This window comes from Leptonotus elevatus, chromosome 19, assembly GCF_054856555.1.
Source record: "Leptonotus elevatus isolate MCC_2025b chromosome 19, RoL_Lele_1.0, whole genome shotgun sequence".
Lineage (NCBI taxonomy): Eukaryota > Metazoa > Chordata > Actinopteri > Syngnathiformes > Syngnathidae > Leptonotus > Leptonotus elevatus.
This window is the reverse complement of record NC_141257.1, coordinates 9,153,926-9,170,063: the sequence shown is the minus strand read 5'-3', so window position 1 is coordinate 9,170,063 and position 16,138 is coordinate 9,153,926. Positions and strand designations below refer to the sequence as shown.

Sequence of the window (16,138 nt, the reverse complement as noted above, 5' to 3'; positions counted from 1 at the left end):
AGCCTCTCCTCTTCTTCTCACCTACAGGACGTAGGACGTCCTTAACTAACGCTTCCTAATTTTCACCTGCTCTCCTGGGCACAATATAACTAGCTTGCTACCTTTCTCCTAAATGTCACGTCAAGCAACTCCCTCAATTTTCTTGTCATTGTCCCGACATTCAAACCCACTTCAGCAGCAGAGGCCTAGCCTAATTTAATAATTACGCCGACAGCTGCGTACGCGAGTCTGATGACGTCACAGACAGAAGACTCTCACCTGGCCTGTGTCCAAATTCACAAGGCTGGATCCTCCAAAGGCCGAATTTGTCGTCTACATGGCGTCACTCCCGGCGCGACTCGACAGCACGCACGGACTTATGACTGATTTACACATGAATGGATTGCCGGTCAATGTGCTACTAACGAGCAGTATTGACAATCCATTCATATGTAAGTCCGTGCGTGCTGTCGAGTCGCGTCGGGAGTGACGTCATGCAGACGACAAATTCGGTCTTCGGAGGACCCAGCCTTGTGAATTTGGACACAAACCCGGTCTGTTTACATGTTTATTATCTCGAAAAATTCGTGGAATGTTTAAGTGACAAACTCCGCCCCTTTTCTCGTAAGCAAGCCATGCGGCGTCACCAGGTAAGCCTGTAGATGACTAGTTTTTGCCTCATGCACACCTTTAGTAAGCTATATGGAAGCAGCACGTGTGTGGCTTGTTTCACTTCCAGCTTTCAAAAGACTTTTGGGAAAATGAGTTTAAAGTCTGTCTGGTAACGGTCGGGGGCTTGTTGTGAAAGAAACTGGCTGTCATACGACAACAGTATTTAATCAATAAATCAGTCTCTCTTTTTTTTGTTTGTTTATTAAACAAGCGATTGGAGATCATTTTTGAATGCTGTCGTGTTGTGATTGGCCAACTGTGTATGATAGCAATACAGCCCACTGAGCCATAGACGTCTCGTCTAAGTTTAGACCAAAATTAGCCCGTCTCTAATTAGTCTATTTTTTAGCCCGAATCTGAACAATTAAGTAAATATTAAATAAATTACTGTAGGTTGTATAAATGATGGCAAAATGTTGGATTACTACGTTTTAAATAGTCATTGATCAATGTAGTGTATTTCGTAATTAGACTTGATTTAGATGTCTAAATCAAGTGCTAATTTCAACTCTTTAGACCAAATCCGGACGATTAATTTAAATGCATTGAATAATGTGTATTGTCAAAGTAAGTAAATAACTGCAGAACATCAGTGTGAAACAAAATGCCAGATCACACGATTCACAAATAAAGCAGCCAAATACGCATATCAACGTAAATGTGTATGTAAAACAAATTTGTAAAGATTTATAACTCAACTATTAAACATTAGCCATAATGTCATTTTCCAGTTTTCCAACTAAACATATATATATTACTTTTTTTATTAACTATTTAAACTAGTTACCAGTAAATGTCATTTTATCTATTATAAAATATTTTGGGGAAATAATTTAATGCAACAAATGTTACAGGTCTCTTATGTCAGTGGGTTGCATTACAGAATGAAGCAAGCCATACTTTGCCCAACCCTGCATTAAAAGGTAAGTCGTTTACTTTTCGCTTTACGTTATATTTGTCTAAACACCATATTTTGTATCCATCTTATGGGGCGGCCATTTTGTCACTTGCTGTTGACTGAAAATTACATCACAGTTCCTAAGGCCTCAGCTTGCTCGCATAACATGACCAAACGCAGAAAACAGATGAGCTGTGACGGCCGTGACTATCGTTATGTATGAAAGGTCACACAAGCAAGATATTTTTTTTTGTCATTTTATTGCGTTTTTAGAAAAACAGCCAGTTTAATCAAAGAGGCCGAAGCCCATGTCGTCATCAGACTCCTCGGACTCCTCCTTCTTCTCTTCTTTCTTCTCCTCTGCCTTGGCTGTGGTGTTAAAAGGTGGTTAATAACAGTGGTTAAAAAAGACACAAGATTGAACCCTTAAAAAAATGACATAGGCCCCCACCCCTTATTGTTTCCCTCCCATTTTTTTAGTTTACCTGGGGCATCTCCAGCAGAGGGAGCGGCTGCTCCAGCAGCGGGGGCTCCGGCTGGTGCGCCGCCTCCTCCGGCACCGACGTTGCAGATCAGGCTGCCGATGTCAATGTTGGACAGAGCCTATGGGACGTAAAAACAGGTGAGCATATTTTAAACGTTGTCACGTGTGCTTCATTTAAGCCGGAAAATGGCAGCTTTGCGTTACCTTGGCGAAGAGACTGGGCCAGAAAGGCTCCACGGTGACGCCGGCGGCCTTGATCAGGGCGTTCAGCTTGTCCTCCTAGATACAAAATGGTCAAGAAGATTAATTGAGCAATAGTAATACATTCATATCGACTATACACTTAAAAAAAAAAAATCAGAAACATTTACTAAACTTCCTTAAACATTGCATCACACAAACTCCCTGGTGGATAAATTCAAATAAAAGTGTCAAAGAAAAACTATTAAATATGCTTTCAAATGTGCTATTATGGTTTTGAGCAGGGCTAAGTTTCAAGTTTAAGGTTCCAAAACAGGGCTTCACGTGCCAACTTCATGTATGGCGCATCACGTTTAAACAATTAAGGGTTATTCTTTAAGAATTGTGCGCAATATAAAAATGATAAATATGTATTTTTTTGTAAACAAGCAGTGACATTATAAGCGACATAATACATACGGTTTGCACAGTCGTCACTCGTGTCCTGACAGGAGTTAGCCTAGCATTAGCAGCAGCTCGTTTTGAACCCATTGACATATCAATATAGTTATCCCGCTTTCCAGACAAAATTAAACTTTAATGATAACGCAGCCATTTATATCGCTGCTCGTTCTGTGGCCATTATAAGCCTCAAAATGAATCCGAAGTGTGGCGAAGCTAACGGGGCGAGCGGGACACTTACGGTGACAGTGACTTCATCGTCGTGGAGGATGAGAGCCGAGTAAATACAGGCGAGCTCGGACACGGATGCCATCGTTTATGTTTGTTTTTATGTTTACAGAGTCGGATGCCTAAAATTGACGGTGCTAGTCGCCGGATTATGGGCCTTAGCTTCGGGTGAAGAACCGAGCACCTTAGGCACGTTGACTTCCTGATAATGGAAAGGGACCGAAGTGGGCGGGAGTTAGATTTTTATAGTTTGTTCCGGCGGGGACTGACGTCATGACGCAGAGCCAGTAAAGATTGACGTAGCTACGCGGAGAAGCTGGACGTGTTTTGTTTTTTTCTCCATGATCTTTATTTAAATAAACCCAGACAATACACTGTAGCAAGATATTTTAGTACAACTATTACAGTTTAGGTTTGAAATGAGACTGTAAAAATACATTTTATAAATATATGTCACTTTTTTAATGTTAATTTAATGTGTAAACGTCTCTATTGTGCTAATGGTAATACTAATGATTGTATTTCAATGATAAAAGTAAAGAGATCAAACTACTTTACGTTTGCCAAGTTTTGCACTTCTTTGGGTAAATTTTTGATTCTGACAAATGTATTTCCTTGGATGATATGTACATGGTTTTGATTATATAATAATTAGACTCTATCCTTGTTATATATTTTTTTAATATTTATTTATGGTCATAATACAGCTAGCTGATCTGTTGCTAAACATCCGGTTTACATTTCAGATTTCTAAGTCAATCTATTTTTGATGGAATGTACATATTTGACCACTTTTATCTTAAAATGTGACTTAATTTGACTGATTATGTATATAATGTATATTTAAGTATGCATATTTAATAAAGCCAGTTTCAGGCTAAAAACGATTTTAACACATTACATATGTGATTTTTAAGTCCATCTTTTAAATGGACATGCATTTGATTATATTTGACTAATAGTTGACATAAATAATCACACTGATTTGTTGCTAATGAAAACATCAAAACCAGTTTGCATATTCAGTCAGTTTATTACATCTCAAATAATCACATCAATTAAAACCATTTAAAAAAAAGAGTCTGTAACTACACCGAGAGGAAAACCCTGAACTTTGAGAGAATGTACCTAAAAAGTCACATTAGAACAATGGAATGGAGCCTAAATGTGATAAATCTGTAGTAATACTTTCTTTGTCCATTTCTGTGCCTATTTGAAAAAATCCAACAGAGCGACTCTGCTGAATGTAAACTGAAAGAAAAAAAAATCCTTTCACATTTGGCACTGATAATGATGTATGTTAAACAAATAATTGTGCAAAATGGAATTAAAAGGAAAATGCATCCTGATATGAAGACAAAAAAAAGGAAAATTCCAATTGGACGCAACAGAGTTGACATAAAAAACAAAACAAATTGGTGTCATCTAAAATCCTCACAAAAATGTTCCTCAATATTTGTGGGGGAAAAAAAAATCCAGTTAAACCCTTTACAATTAAGTACGGATCTTTATTTTCCTTCACTTGTCCTTCTTAGTCCTTGTGAGATTTCCTTTTGGGTTTGTCATCATACGAAATTCCATATTCGTTGACCCTCGTCTTGTCCACTGGGTAGAGCCTGAGGAGGAGCAAGAGGTTTAGCTGTGATTTATTTATGTTTGCGCTTGCGAGTTAATGTGAGCGTACCATCGCTGGTAAAGGTAAACGAGAAAGACCACATCGTCCCGGAAACAGGCCAGTCGGTGGGATGTCGGCATGGTGATGATGAAGGCAAACACGTCGTCGATGAAGGTGTTGAATGCCTGACGTCATAAAAAAAAAACATTTATTGTGAGAAAAAAAACGGGAGTTAGTACACATTTGTGACAATTGTCCCCGTGTTCTCACCTTGTACATAAAAGCCTTCCAGGGCAGATGAGCCACCGACTTCAACTGTTGGACGATGAAGAAAAAAATGCATTTTAAATGCATACTGGCAGTTGATTATTAAATACTTATAAACTCACCTTATAGTTGACAAACAGTTGAGGAAGCATGAAGAGGAAGCCGAAGGCATAGACACCTAAAATATATATATATATAAAATAAAATAAAAAGAGATGATATAGTGACGTTGAGCGTTAAAAACAAGCGCTGGTCCAAACCTACCGTTCACCATACTGTTGATGAGCCACGAGTACCAACTACAAGACACAAATAACCTAGTTAGTGAATGCTGAGCGAACACTCGTGAACTTACAACTTCCCATTCCCAACCTTTTGTATCGCAGGAATATTAGCGCGTACAGGGCTCCCCCCAAGCACAGTGGGTAGAGAAGGTACGAGAGGTACTTCATGGCCTTACAGGGGGGGAGGGGAAGGGGGGGGGGGCACGAGAAATGATCACATTAAGCATGTCACTTTAAACAAATAAATAAATAAAAATAAGCAAAGTTGCGGGGTTACCTGTGTGTCGTACTCTCCTGTTCTTCTCTCCGACTCGTCTAACTTGCCAAACTGCAAAGAAAAACACTTTCTGATGCATGTGCAAGTATTATGCTCATTGTGGTTTCTGATCAACATTCCCGCCCGTTTGTTTGTGTCCATCAACCTACCAGGAATGTCGGCTTTCCTCCTTTCCAGATCACCTGAATCTTCAGGGCCTTCTTCACTTTCCACACCTACAACAAACATCCGCTTAGTCCAATCTGTCCACATAATAATGGCACAGTTTTTCCTCACCTATTGTGAAATCACTTATTCCAATAAATATGGGACTTAAAAAAAAAAAAGATGAAATTCTAAATTGTGCACTCTCACCTCAATAATGGCGCCAATGCCGGCAGGGATGAGCACCAGCAGGCTCGTTTGCTCGTCGAACAGGTACAGGAAGATGATGATGGTGCTGAAGCATCGCCACAGCACTAACACAGGGAATCAACATTATTTTTATCATTAAAATTCAGCGATATAGCCATGTTCCACCTAAGAAAAATAATTAGCGCCCTTTTCCATGGTTAGGGGGTATAGCGCCCCCTGTTGCTCTGGCATGCGCATGACAGCTTGTGAATACATTTTTGCATAGGTGAAGAATTTTTTTAGAGGACAGATTGTGTAAAATAAAATAAAATAAATGGAAATTAATCAACTTAAGTTGTCGTACCCGCCTTGCTTGACATCCCCACCATGCTTTTCTTCTCTTTCCAGAAACTGATATCATTCTTGAAGGCCAAGAAGTCAAAAAGCAACTGAATACAAACATAAAAAAGAGGACATTTCCACCATTCTATTAATCTGATTGACCTTAATCAAAACAAGTACAGGCATCTTTGGAGAAAGACTCACATGGAAGGCAGCCACGAAGAAGGTCAAAGCCAGAAAGTACAAATTGGTGTCAGTGAAGATCCCTTTAATCTCGTCAGCGTCCTTCTCCGTGAAGCCTGCGAGGGGCAAACGGCGTTGTGAAATGGCGGCACGAGACTGGCGTGTTTGTGAGGGTCGTACCAAACTGTTGCAGGGAGTAAACGGCATCTTGCATGTGGATCCAGAACCTGAGTCTTCCCAGGGAGATGGCGCCATAGGAAATGGTAAGAGGAAGCTCCAGGGTGGTGCTGTTTATTTCCTAATAACACAACACAGAACGTCTAAATCTAATACCCATTCATTTGCTGCTTTAGGTATTATTACAGGTGTCATTTTTTTTCTGCAACTATTATTTATTTTAAATTAATAGAAATACAACTGTTTGGAATTGCATTACCAGGAGATCCTTGACGCGGTTACTGAGCTCATCAACAAAGAGCAGAGGTAGGTAAACCGTCTTCTTGCCATTTTGAAACCTGAAAACAATCATCAACATCATTTAATACAAATAAATAAATACAAAAAAAATTAATAATAAAATAAAAATAAAAATAATTTAAAATATATAATATAATATAAATATACACACACACGTCGGCTAGATATAAGATGGCAGATTCTTACGCTCGGAGGTAGCGGCGCACGTCACTTGGAAGGTGTTCCTTGTCAAACACAAAATGGTCGCCCACAATATTCAGTGTCAGGCGAGAGCGCCAGTGCGAGACGGGCTGGTCTGACACGCCGCCTTCTTCTTTGCGTTGTTTGGTCTGGCGGGCCTCTTCCGTGACGCCCTGTGAGATAGGATGGCAAACATGCAAGTTACCCTGCCAGTTGGTTTGTTAAACTGTAACCTTCATTAACTATGCTCGAGTGCGTCTCACCTGCGTTTGGTCCTCTCGGGATATAAGGGAGATTTCAGGGGGCTTGGGCACCATATAGGTGGTGAGCTGGGCCGCCAGGTGCACCTGCCGCGGGTCCTGCCACGGCGTGACGCCGGCCTGGTGGACAAACACCAGCGCATACAGAGTCCCGTTGTTGCGCGTCTTCTTGGGTAATGAGACGTTCACAGTCCTGGAGAAGAGACAAGCTCTCGGTTAGTTAGCGATTAACTAATAGGCGGCAATCAGCATCTACGGACCTCTCAAACTTTTCGTTGATATTAAAATTCTCCTCTTTGTGGATGAAGGTGTGTCCCCCATCAGCATTGAGCCGGAGAGCCGTGTAGATGCTCATCTGGAAGATGCACATGAATGATATGCGTTCGTAAAAAACACACCAAATTCTTCCTACTCCAGATAAGATAACCCAATCCTCACCTGGAGCTCGGGGTTTCCGGCCAGGAAGGGTGTGATGCAGCCGGTGCCGCTCGGCGGCTCGCATGGTTTGGTGTACACGATGCCGTACATCACCCAGCAGGTGTGCACCACGTACACCACGAACAGACCTATCACCAGGGTGGTGAACGACGACTTAAGGAACATGGTGCCGGGGTGGTTTGGTGTCTCCTTGACTAGCTGTGGGGCTGGCCCATGTCAATCCAGTTAGTTGCAGCTACAACAACAACAAGGAGATTTGGTGAACCTGCTCATCTGGTTTAGTCATTGTTAAGAGTTTGTAAAGCTTTCTGTTAGATTTTTGGCAAAAAGCTGAAGTCCCTACTAACAACTATTTATGCGTGCCTTTGTGTCAGTCTTGTAATATGTACTGGTATCTACCTAAATAATGAATAAGTGAAGTACAGATACCTGAAAAAATAATACAGTAACGTTACGTTCCAATACTACTTGGAATTATAAAGTAATCATCCAGTGAACGAAAACCGCCTGGTGCGGTCAGGAGTGATGAAATACAACACACGTTTTTAAAGTGCAAGAGATAGAAGGACAGTAATTACGCAATCGTAACAAAAATCGGTTAAATACAGTGGTCGCAAATCAATTTTATGTGACAAAAATTCCGTAGTTCAGAACGGCGTATTGTATATATGCTCGTTGATCCCGTATGTACATGTGGATTAATTCAAACTAACCGGTGTAGATAGTGTCCGGCTGTCAGTGTTGGGACATTGGCGGCTCCCTCCCTGCGACTTGTCTCGTCCCCTTTACGGATCCCAGCCGTCTCATTCACCGCGACGACATCGTCTTTTTAAAAACCCTCCCCAAGTGCCTTGGCTGCCGGTCCAAATATCAGGCATACGCCATCCCTTCCAACCGAATCTCCATCCAGAGAGCAAAAAAACAATAAAAATCAAATTAGCTGTCGCGTAGCGTGAGGTGGATTTACACTACTTCCGGTATCCACTTCCTGGTTCGGCGATTTAAACGTGATTTGGCCGTATTGGTTAACGCGAGAAATAGCGAGATTACAACTCCCCAAAAATGCCACTATCAACAATATACCTGCTGTATAACATTGTAAACTGCGATTTTAACGAATATATATGAGCAATTTGTGTTTGAACAGAAGCCTAGAGATGCTTAATATTGGTCACTGCTGATTTAAAGTGCTACGGAAGGTAGGCTATAGGCAATCTGTACTTTTAAATGTAATTATTTCATTTATGGAATTTACTTCAATATGGCGTCACAAAATGCTATCGTGTTCACATGTACTGCAATTTGAAACACTTAAGTTTGTGGGGTGAAAAGATGTGCCATTAGCGTGGTTTGACGTTACATTTGTTTAAATCAATGCTTCAAAAGCACAGCATTTGAACTTTAATTTTACTGGTACGTGCTTCCAAATCCAGAGTTTTAAATATATTTTTTACGAGCAAAGATGAAGTTCAAAATTGCCGTGACCCGGATTCGAACCGGGGTTGCTGCGGCCACAACGCAGAGTACTAACCACTATACGATCACGGCTGTTAGTTGAATGTGATACAGTTGGATCGTAGACAGAGAGCCACGTCAGCCAGTCTACTGTCAGAATATTGCCCCTTTAACCTGCCAGTAATTGTGCACCCGAAAAAGCTTAGCTAAAATACTAATTAAGTACTCAATGCAACAGGTTACATGTTATTTTAGTTTAGACTGCTCTTCCAGCGTGCGGTGTAGTAGTGTACACATCTCCACCGACAAATCACGTCCCTCCCATGTCGTTTACGGCACAACTCTACAGATATTCAACTATTCGAAGGACTCAACAGCCGTGATCGTATAGTGGTTAGTACTCTGCGTTGTGGCCGCAGCAACCCCGGTTCGAATCCGGGTCACGGCATTTTTGAATTTAAGTTTGTAGCAAATAAAAATGAAACGGCTTTTCCTCTACCAAATTTTTTTTATTTTGTTTTGCATAACTAAGCAAACTAATGTACCCCTGTTCGAATCTTAAAATCGTTTTGAAACACGTTGTACATATGCGCAGGAAAATTGCAAAAGCATAGCATGTAGAGAAAATAGTGTACACTGTACACTATTTTCTCTACATGCTATGCTTTTGTACACTGTACAGTAATGAAAATGCCATTTACCGGAAATACCTCTTGATCACAGTCATACCAAAGATATTTAGTGGATTAACTGGTTAAAGGCGGCACAACCAGGAGTTCAACTTCTCACGAGTGGTCAGGATGTTCCTCTGGTTTTTCAAATAACACTACCAGAAGCTAGAGAGCTATCATAGGGCTTAAAAGAACAACAAAAGTATTATTCAAGAATGCGTGATGTTATCCGCAGCATAAAGCCCTCGAGAATTAATAGTTTTATGTTGTGTCAGCATTAAAGTGGCAATGAAAATGCAGTTAAATATGAAAAGAGGCAGCGTTCACGTGTCAATCCAATCTGGCAAACAAATCAAAACAAAACAGTTGTTATCGCTAGTTAATTTAGCTTTTGGTTGTCAGTTCACACGGTGAGCAATGACAAAAATTGTTTTGATAACTAACTTTTTGCTTTTGTGCATATCAGAGTCTTTGTTTTTTTTGCTTTTACTTCGGTAAAGTGTATCAATACTTCTATTTTTAATGGTCCTTTTTTATTAAAAAAAAAGACAGTAAAGTGTATCAATACTTCTATTTTTAATGGTCCTTTTTTAAATAAAAAAATAAGACAAATATCTACATTTCTACCTTCAGTCCTGACTGTTTGTACTTTTGCCACGTCTGTGCCCGTTCGTGTAAGTGTCCAATCAAATGACGAGTTGATGTGACGTCACCCCAATGCTTCTCACAACCACTAGGGGGCATACTTGCTTCAAACCTGGGGTTTGCCAAAATGAATGCATTGACCTTTTCTAGCTATATATACTTTTTTTTCTCAATGCTTTAACCATAATATTTCCCAGCAGGCCAGAAAGTGTGAAAGGTAAGGAGAAGGGGTAGAAGAATGAAAAAAAAAAAAAGAACCTCTTGTCAGTGTGCAGTTAGCCTTTGGGCAGAGGAGAGAATGTCAAGAACAGTATGAGGGTGTAAAAAATGCAAAGGAGAATGGCAGCATTTCAAAGATAGAAGAAGGGTGCCCCCCACGCCCCACGCCCCACCCCCCCTGCAACCGACGCATCCCTCGCCCGTCTACTTGTCAGAAGTGATTAAAAAGCCTTGGCCGCTCCCTGTGCCAGTGATGTACTTCCTGCCTCCCCTCGGGATACCCGAGACAAATACATGAAGCAAATTACAGACTTTCCGCTCCCCCGCGAGAAGGCGAGCAGGTGGAGATCCTCGGGCACATTCTTCCTTTCCCACTTTGAGGCGAAAAGGTGACCACGTTCGGGCCGTCGGGCCCTCTCAGCTCGGAAAGTCATGGCGGCGGAATCTCGGCCGCCCACTGCCATTTGCACGCCATGCTCATAAAACATGATGAGGTGCGCTTTAAGGAATATTAATCGCACCGGCACAGTCTATACATGGATGAAATGTAATGGGACTACTTGTGTAAGGACGTATGACGTCCACCAATTGGTGGCGCAGCAGCTCCATCTCGCGCCGCCAACCTCCGTCCGTCTCCATTCTCTCGCATCATCATTATACGCGGCGATGATCCATAATCACCCCGTCGCGTGTCTTCATTAACATCCATCACTCTTCATGGAGTTTTGCTACTAATGGAGGAGAGGAATCGACATTGAGTACGACTCGTTTCCAAATGACCTCCCGCGTGGATACAATCCCTATACGCTCACATTTTTGCATGTGTGGCTGGCGCTATGAAATGGACATTTTCAGCTGTCAGGCCAGCAGAATGATGAAAAAGTTGGATGTTTTTAGCCTGCCAGGTAATCAGGCCTGCTTCAAAAGCTCCACATTTGATTAAAGCTTCAACACTTAAGTCGAAGTTAGTCACACCAAGGTTGCTCGGGGTGTATTATATCCGGAAATTCAACACATGCCGTTCAGCCAAGATATGCAAGGCATCAGAAAATCTCTCCGTTTTATTGAAGTCAGCCATGCCGTGTATGGTGGGAACGTGGGAAAAGGTTGAACAATTCTCATTAATGATCATTTTTCATGTGAATTATAGTCTGGGAATCTTTTTAAATCTCTTCCCTTTCTGCCGCCATCGCTGTCCTGCATTGAAAAAAAAAGAGAGAATACAAATCCCCATACATCCTCCTTTGCTTTAGCCTCATTCTCATTCCACACTTCCCGCCGCTCGTCGTATCTGTCACTCTTTTCTCATTTACCCATCTCCATTCTCCCCCTTTTCCCGCCGTCTTGTTTCCCAAATGATTAAACAATGCCGCCGCCCTGGCGAGCTCACACTATTCTTTTTAATGCCTCCCGTCCGTCCCTCCCTCGCGCCGCTCTCCCGCCCGTCTATATCGGAATCTTTAACCTCTCGCCATCCGTCTCGCCTTGTCGCCTTCATTATTTCTCTCCCTCTCTCCGTCCTTCTCTCCGCAGCCTCCCGCGCCCTGTCGCCTCGTGATTGAACGAGTTGAGAAGTTAGCCGGATACCCTTCTGCTGTCCTCCAAGGTAACACACAAACTCACCTGGTCTATCTATCTATCTATCTATCTATCTATCTATCTATCTATCTATCTATCTATCTATCTATCTATCTATCTATCTATCTATCTATCTATCTATCTATCTATCTATCTATCGATCTTAGTCACTTCCTCGTAAAGGAACAACATGGCTTTTGATGGACGTTGTCTTTTTTTGGGCTGGATGACAAACGCGCACACACACACGAATACTGTATGCAAAGTCACCTTAATAGCAGAAAGTGCAAAAAAACAGCGGAGAAAGTTTGTGACCCTGTCAATCACTGCCGTTTACAATATTTATTATTTTATGTGATTGATGGATACTCGCAGCCTTTTGTCCTTATTGGGGACATGTTGTGAAAAGGTGACACAAATTGTTGGGTCTCTGGAGTGACTGGTCAGCCATCAAGTTTGAAAATCTTTGAATCTTTTGTTCGCTGTTTCAGAAAATGTGTTTGCGCCATTTTCTGAATAATTTAGATAATAACCACATTCATGCCAAAATTTATCCCGACTTGGCATCTCGGCTGGGTAAAATCTGCCATTTTTAAACACTAGCACTGTCATCATGACAAAAGCCAAAAAGCTAATTTAGCACAGGTTAGCATAATTCATTAGCATTAGCAAACAGTCTTGGCTTTTGATTAGGAGCACACACGCGACTGTTCGGCTAAGTTGTTGATATATTTTTGTTACAAATGCATGGATCTGGTTGGCGATGAAGTGCTGCCTCCACAAGTGAAAATATTACAGCATTCGTGACCCGACGTTTGCAAATTAATTTAAAGAAATGTCCATGTTTGCGGCAGGTCTCAGCCCATATCTCCTGCGAAAAGCTGTGTGTCAGTAATTCTTTACTATTTGTGTATATTACCATCATGTTATTAACTCATTCATTCACTGACGTAAAAAAAATTTTTTTTAAACTATTTCTATTAGTTTAATTTTTTTTCCACTTTTGTTAACAAGAGTATGAAAACCTAGAAGAAGAAAAAAAATTACATCTAGAACAGATATTAAATTTATGATTAATCGGGAGTTAACTATTGAAGTCATGCGATTAATTACATTAAAAAAATGTATGTGATTAAAAAAAAAGAAATATAAAAAATTAGGAGCGTCATGCGATATTTTTTTAAAATCATAATTAATTGCATGACTTCACAAGTTAACTCCCGATTAATCACAAATGTTATATCTGTTCTAAAATTACAATTAAAAAAATGGTATGTTTTCATACTCTTGTTAACAAAAGGGTAAAAAAATGTTAAACTAATAGAAATAGTTCAAATTAATATTTGACGTCTATAACCGTCAATGGCAGTGAATGAGTTTGGAATTTGGTGTCAGAATTGGGGTCAAAATCAGAAAAGGAGGCATGAAACTAAAGTTCCTTCCGTGTCCGTTCTCAACAATATGGAGTTGACACTTATGCACGATGTGTGTGTGTCTTGAGGTCTCCCTCCTCAGGCTGCGTCCTGATGGACATGAAAGGAATTCTGGGAAGTCATCTCACGCTACGGAGTGCGGGTAAGTGGCATGCCATGCGCAGCTCATCCTCGTCGCGGGGCTGAAAGGAGGCTTTCATCCCTTATCCTCCATCAGCCGCCCGTCTTTTTGTGCACGCGCCCTCGACCGCTCTTGTCCGCTCTTTTCTCGCCCCTTTCATAGTTTTCTGCTTTGATTTTTTTTTCATGTACATTTCCTGCTTTCATTTGCATTCCCTTTCCTCCTCCTTCCTACTCACCTTATTTCCCTCATCCTTCTCTTTTGCCTTGACTGCGAACATGAAATGATCAAAGTGCCCATTCTGGCCATGACAGTTCAATTTTAGCAGGGCACAGCATGTCCGCACAACACACACACACACACACACACACACACACACACACACACACACAAATGTGTAAACGAGCGAGGCAAGTTGCAATCTGCTTTTAATCTCTTTGAAAAGCAGAGCGAAAATCAACCGCGACGCAACATCAAACATTGGCGGTTAAGCTGCTCTCAGGTGATCAGTTCAGCAAAATGCATGTGTAAAGTATGTAAATGTTCATACAGTCCCCTCCAAAAGCATCGGGACGGTTTTGAGTTTTTGTTGTAGACTGAAGACATTTAGGTTTGAGAACAAAAGACGAATATCAGACATGAGTTCAAAAGTCCGGCTTTTAGTTCATGTTATTTACATCACATTATTTACATCTTTAACTCATTCACTGCCATTGACGGTTATAAACGTCAAAAAATAATTTAAACTATTTCTGTACTTTTGTTAACAAGTAGTATGGAAACCTATATTGTTTATTGTACATTTAGAACAGATATAACATTTGTGATTAATCGTGAGTTAACTATTGAAGTAAAACACATTTATTATTATTATTTTTTTATGTTTAAACGGAGGCACTAAAACATGAACTCATTCACTGCCATTGACGGCAATAAATTCATTTGAACTATTTCTATTAGTTTAACATTTTTCTCAATTTTGTTAGCAAGAGTATAAAAAGAAAAAAAGAAGAAAAAAAGAAAATATTATTAAAAATTAGGGGCATCAGGCAATTAAAATATGTAATTGTAATTAATCGCCTGACTTCACTAGTTAACTCACGATAAATCACAAATTTTACTTATTTATTAGTTACTTACTTGTTTATTTATTATACTCTTGTTAACAAAAGTGGGGAAAAAATAAACTAATAGAAATATTTCAAATTAATTTTTGATGTTTATAGCCGTCAATGGCAGTGAATGATTTAATGTCTGGCCAGTCAAAGATCTTCCACTTTTCCTCCTGATGAAGCCCTTTGTTTGGTCAATATCTTTTTTGCACGATGAAGCTCCTCCCATTTAGTTTAGATTCCAAAACAAATACGCCCCCCTCTCATCAGCACTTCAACTAAATTCCTCCCAAAGTCGGACTCCTTCACTTTTGTGTGTCTCCGAGACTTTTCAAAATGTACGTGATGTCCTTCCAGTTGACATCAAGCAGTTGGAATTAGTATGCATGCCCATTCAGTCGTACTGCACCACTTTTAAACTCAGCATGTGTGCTTTCTTCACAAGATGCGCTCTTCCTTTTCTGTCCTTTCCTTCAGGTGTTTGCACTCTCTTTCACACCCCCCCCCCCCCCCCATCCATCCGCCCATCTGTTCATCCATCCTGTTCATCAACCTTCACACGCGTAACAAAAGGCACAGAACGAATGGCCCGCATCGGATCCGGAAGTGAAGGAGAAAGTGAGCGACTCCAAACTCACCATTTTTCATCCTCTATCCTTATTTGCACCCACTCGGACTTATTCTTACCAGTAATTACAGCACCCTTACAGCTTGCTGTTCGACCGTTTCACCAGGGAGGGGCGCTGTGGTGTCACGAGGAGAAAGTATTGACGCTTTCCTGACACAGGCGGACTACAAAGTGGGACGTTTGGAAGGTGACGGCACGATTTAAGTCCATCGCTATGAAAAAATGTCACTCTGCTTTTTACTGGCTGATTGCCTCCGATAGTTGTGCGTGTGTGCGTGTCTCCCTTTTCTGCTTTCAAGTCATATAGTTGCAAATATTTGCAATTTTGAAATGAGCCGGATGGGATGTTAATTTAGGGAAGCCTCAATAGTCTGGGTGTGTTGGCCCAAAAATGTGTGTACCGGTATTTGTGTAATCCGTCCAAAGCAAACAGGCCTCCGCAGCTGACAAGAGTGTGATTGATTCGGCCTCAGCCTCCGCGCGCGGCTCGCTAGGCTGCTTGACGGTGACAGAGTGACTGACAGCCGGCTTGACAAAGTGACAAAAGCGGCGGGGCGCTTTGGGAGACCCGTGCGGGCTTTCGGAGAAATTTTACAACCCGTCCCGAAATACTCACGATAGTTGTTGTCGTCTCTTTTGCGTTAGCTTTTGGCTAACTGTAGGTCACATGATGTTAGCATGATGGGCAGCATAGAGGTAATGTGGTGCTTCCTCACT

The 16,138-nt window shown here is 41.1% G+C and overlaps 3 protein-coding genes, 1 long non-coding RNA gene and 2 other non-coding genes across 8 annotated transcripts in view; 3 read left to right on the top strand and 3 right to left on the bottom strand.

Annotated features, from left to right (window-relative positions):
- Positions 1-491: 491 nt before the first annotated feature.
- On the top strand, positions 492-1,574 carry LOC147157794 (uncharacterized). Its single transcript, XR_015091278.1, has 2 exons — positions 492-629; positions 1,506-1,574. It is a non-coding gene; the product is annotated as an uncharacterized LOC147157794 (long non-coding RNA).
- A 216-nt stretch (positions 1,575-1,790) lies between these two features.
- Positions 1,791-3,136, bottom strand: rplp1 (ribosomal protein lateral stalk subunit P1). The gene is made up of 4 exons (XM_086062777.1): positions 2,917-3,136; positions 2,238-2,312; positions 2,035-2,152; positions 1,791-1,918 (listed from the first exon to the last, which is right to left on the bottom strand). Exons 1-4 carry the CDS (start codon positions 2,986-2,988, stop codon positions 1,836-1,838), a joined length of 348 nt encoding a protein of 115 aa, XP_085918903.1. The 5' UTR covers positions 2,989-3,136; the 3' UTR covers positions 1,791-1,835.
- A 780-nt stretch (positions 3,137-3,916) lies between these two features.
- Positions 3,917-8,563, bottom strand: clptm1l (CLPTM1 like). The gene is made up of 18 exons (XM_086063408.1): positions 8,273-8,563; positions 7,560-7,794; positions 7,382-7,476; positions 7,125-7,314; positions 6,868-7,034; positions 6,641-6,719; positions 6,385-6,502; positions 6,226-6,320; positions 6,044-6,128; positions 5,701-5,804; positions 5,496-5,561; positions 5,347-5,397; positions 5,158-5,240; positions 5,050-5,084; positions 4,908-4,963; positions 4,789-4,833; positions 4,588-4,703; positions 3,917-4,519 (listed from the first exon to the last, which is right to left on the bottom strand). Exons 2-18 carry the CDS (start codon positions 7,722-7,724, stop codon positions 4,435-4,437), a joined length of 1,635 nt encoding a protein of 544 aa, XP_085919534.1. The 5' UTR covers positions 7,725-7,794; positions 8,273-8,563; the 3' UTR covers positions 3,917-4,434.
- A 472-nt stretch (positions 8,564-9,035) lies between these two features.
- Positions 9,036-9,107, bottom strand: trnah-gug (transfer RNA histidin (anticodon GUG)). Its single transcript has one exon. It is a non-coding gene; the product is annotated as a tRNA-His (tRNA).
- A 283-nt stretch (positions 9,108-9,390) lies between these two features.
- Positions 9,391-9,462, top strand: trnah-gug (transfer RNA histidin (anticodon GUG)). The gene has a single exon. It is a non-coding gene; the product is annotated as a tRNA-His (tRNA).
- Positions 9,463-15,374: 5,912 nt separating this feature from the next.
- Positions 15,375-16,138, top strand: part of trps1 (trichorhinophalangeal syndrome I) — a 160,002-nt gene continuing 159,238 nt past the window's right edge. For all 3 annotated transcript variants that reach the window (XM_086063259.1, XM_086063263.1, XM_086063256.1), the window contains exons 1-2: positions 15,375-15,411; positions 15,528-15,608. The gene's annotated coding sequence lies outside the window, so the exon portion shown is untranslated. The remainder of the gene's footprint in view (positions 15,412-15,527; positions 15,609-16,138) is intronic.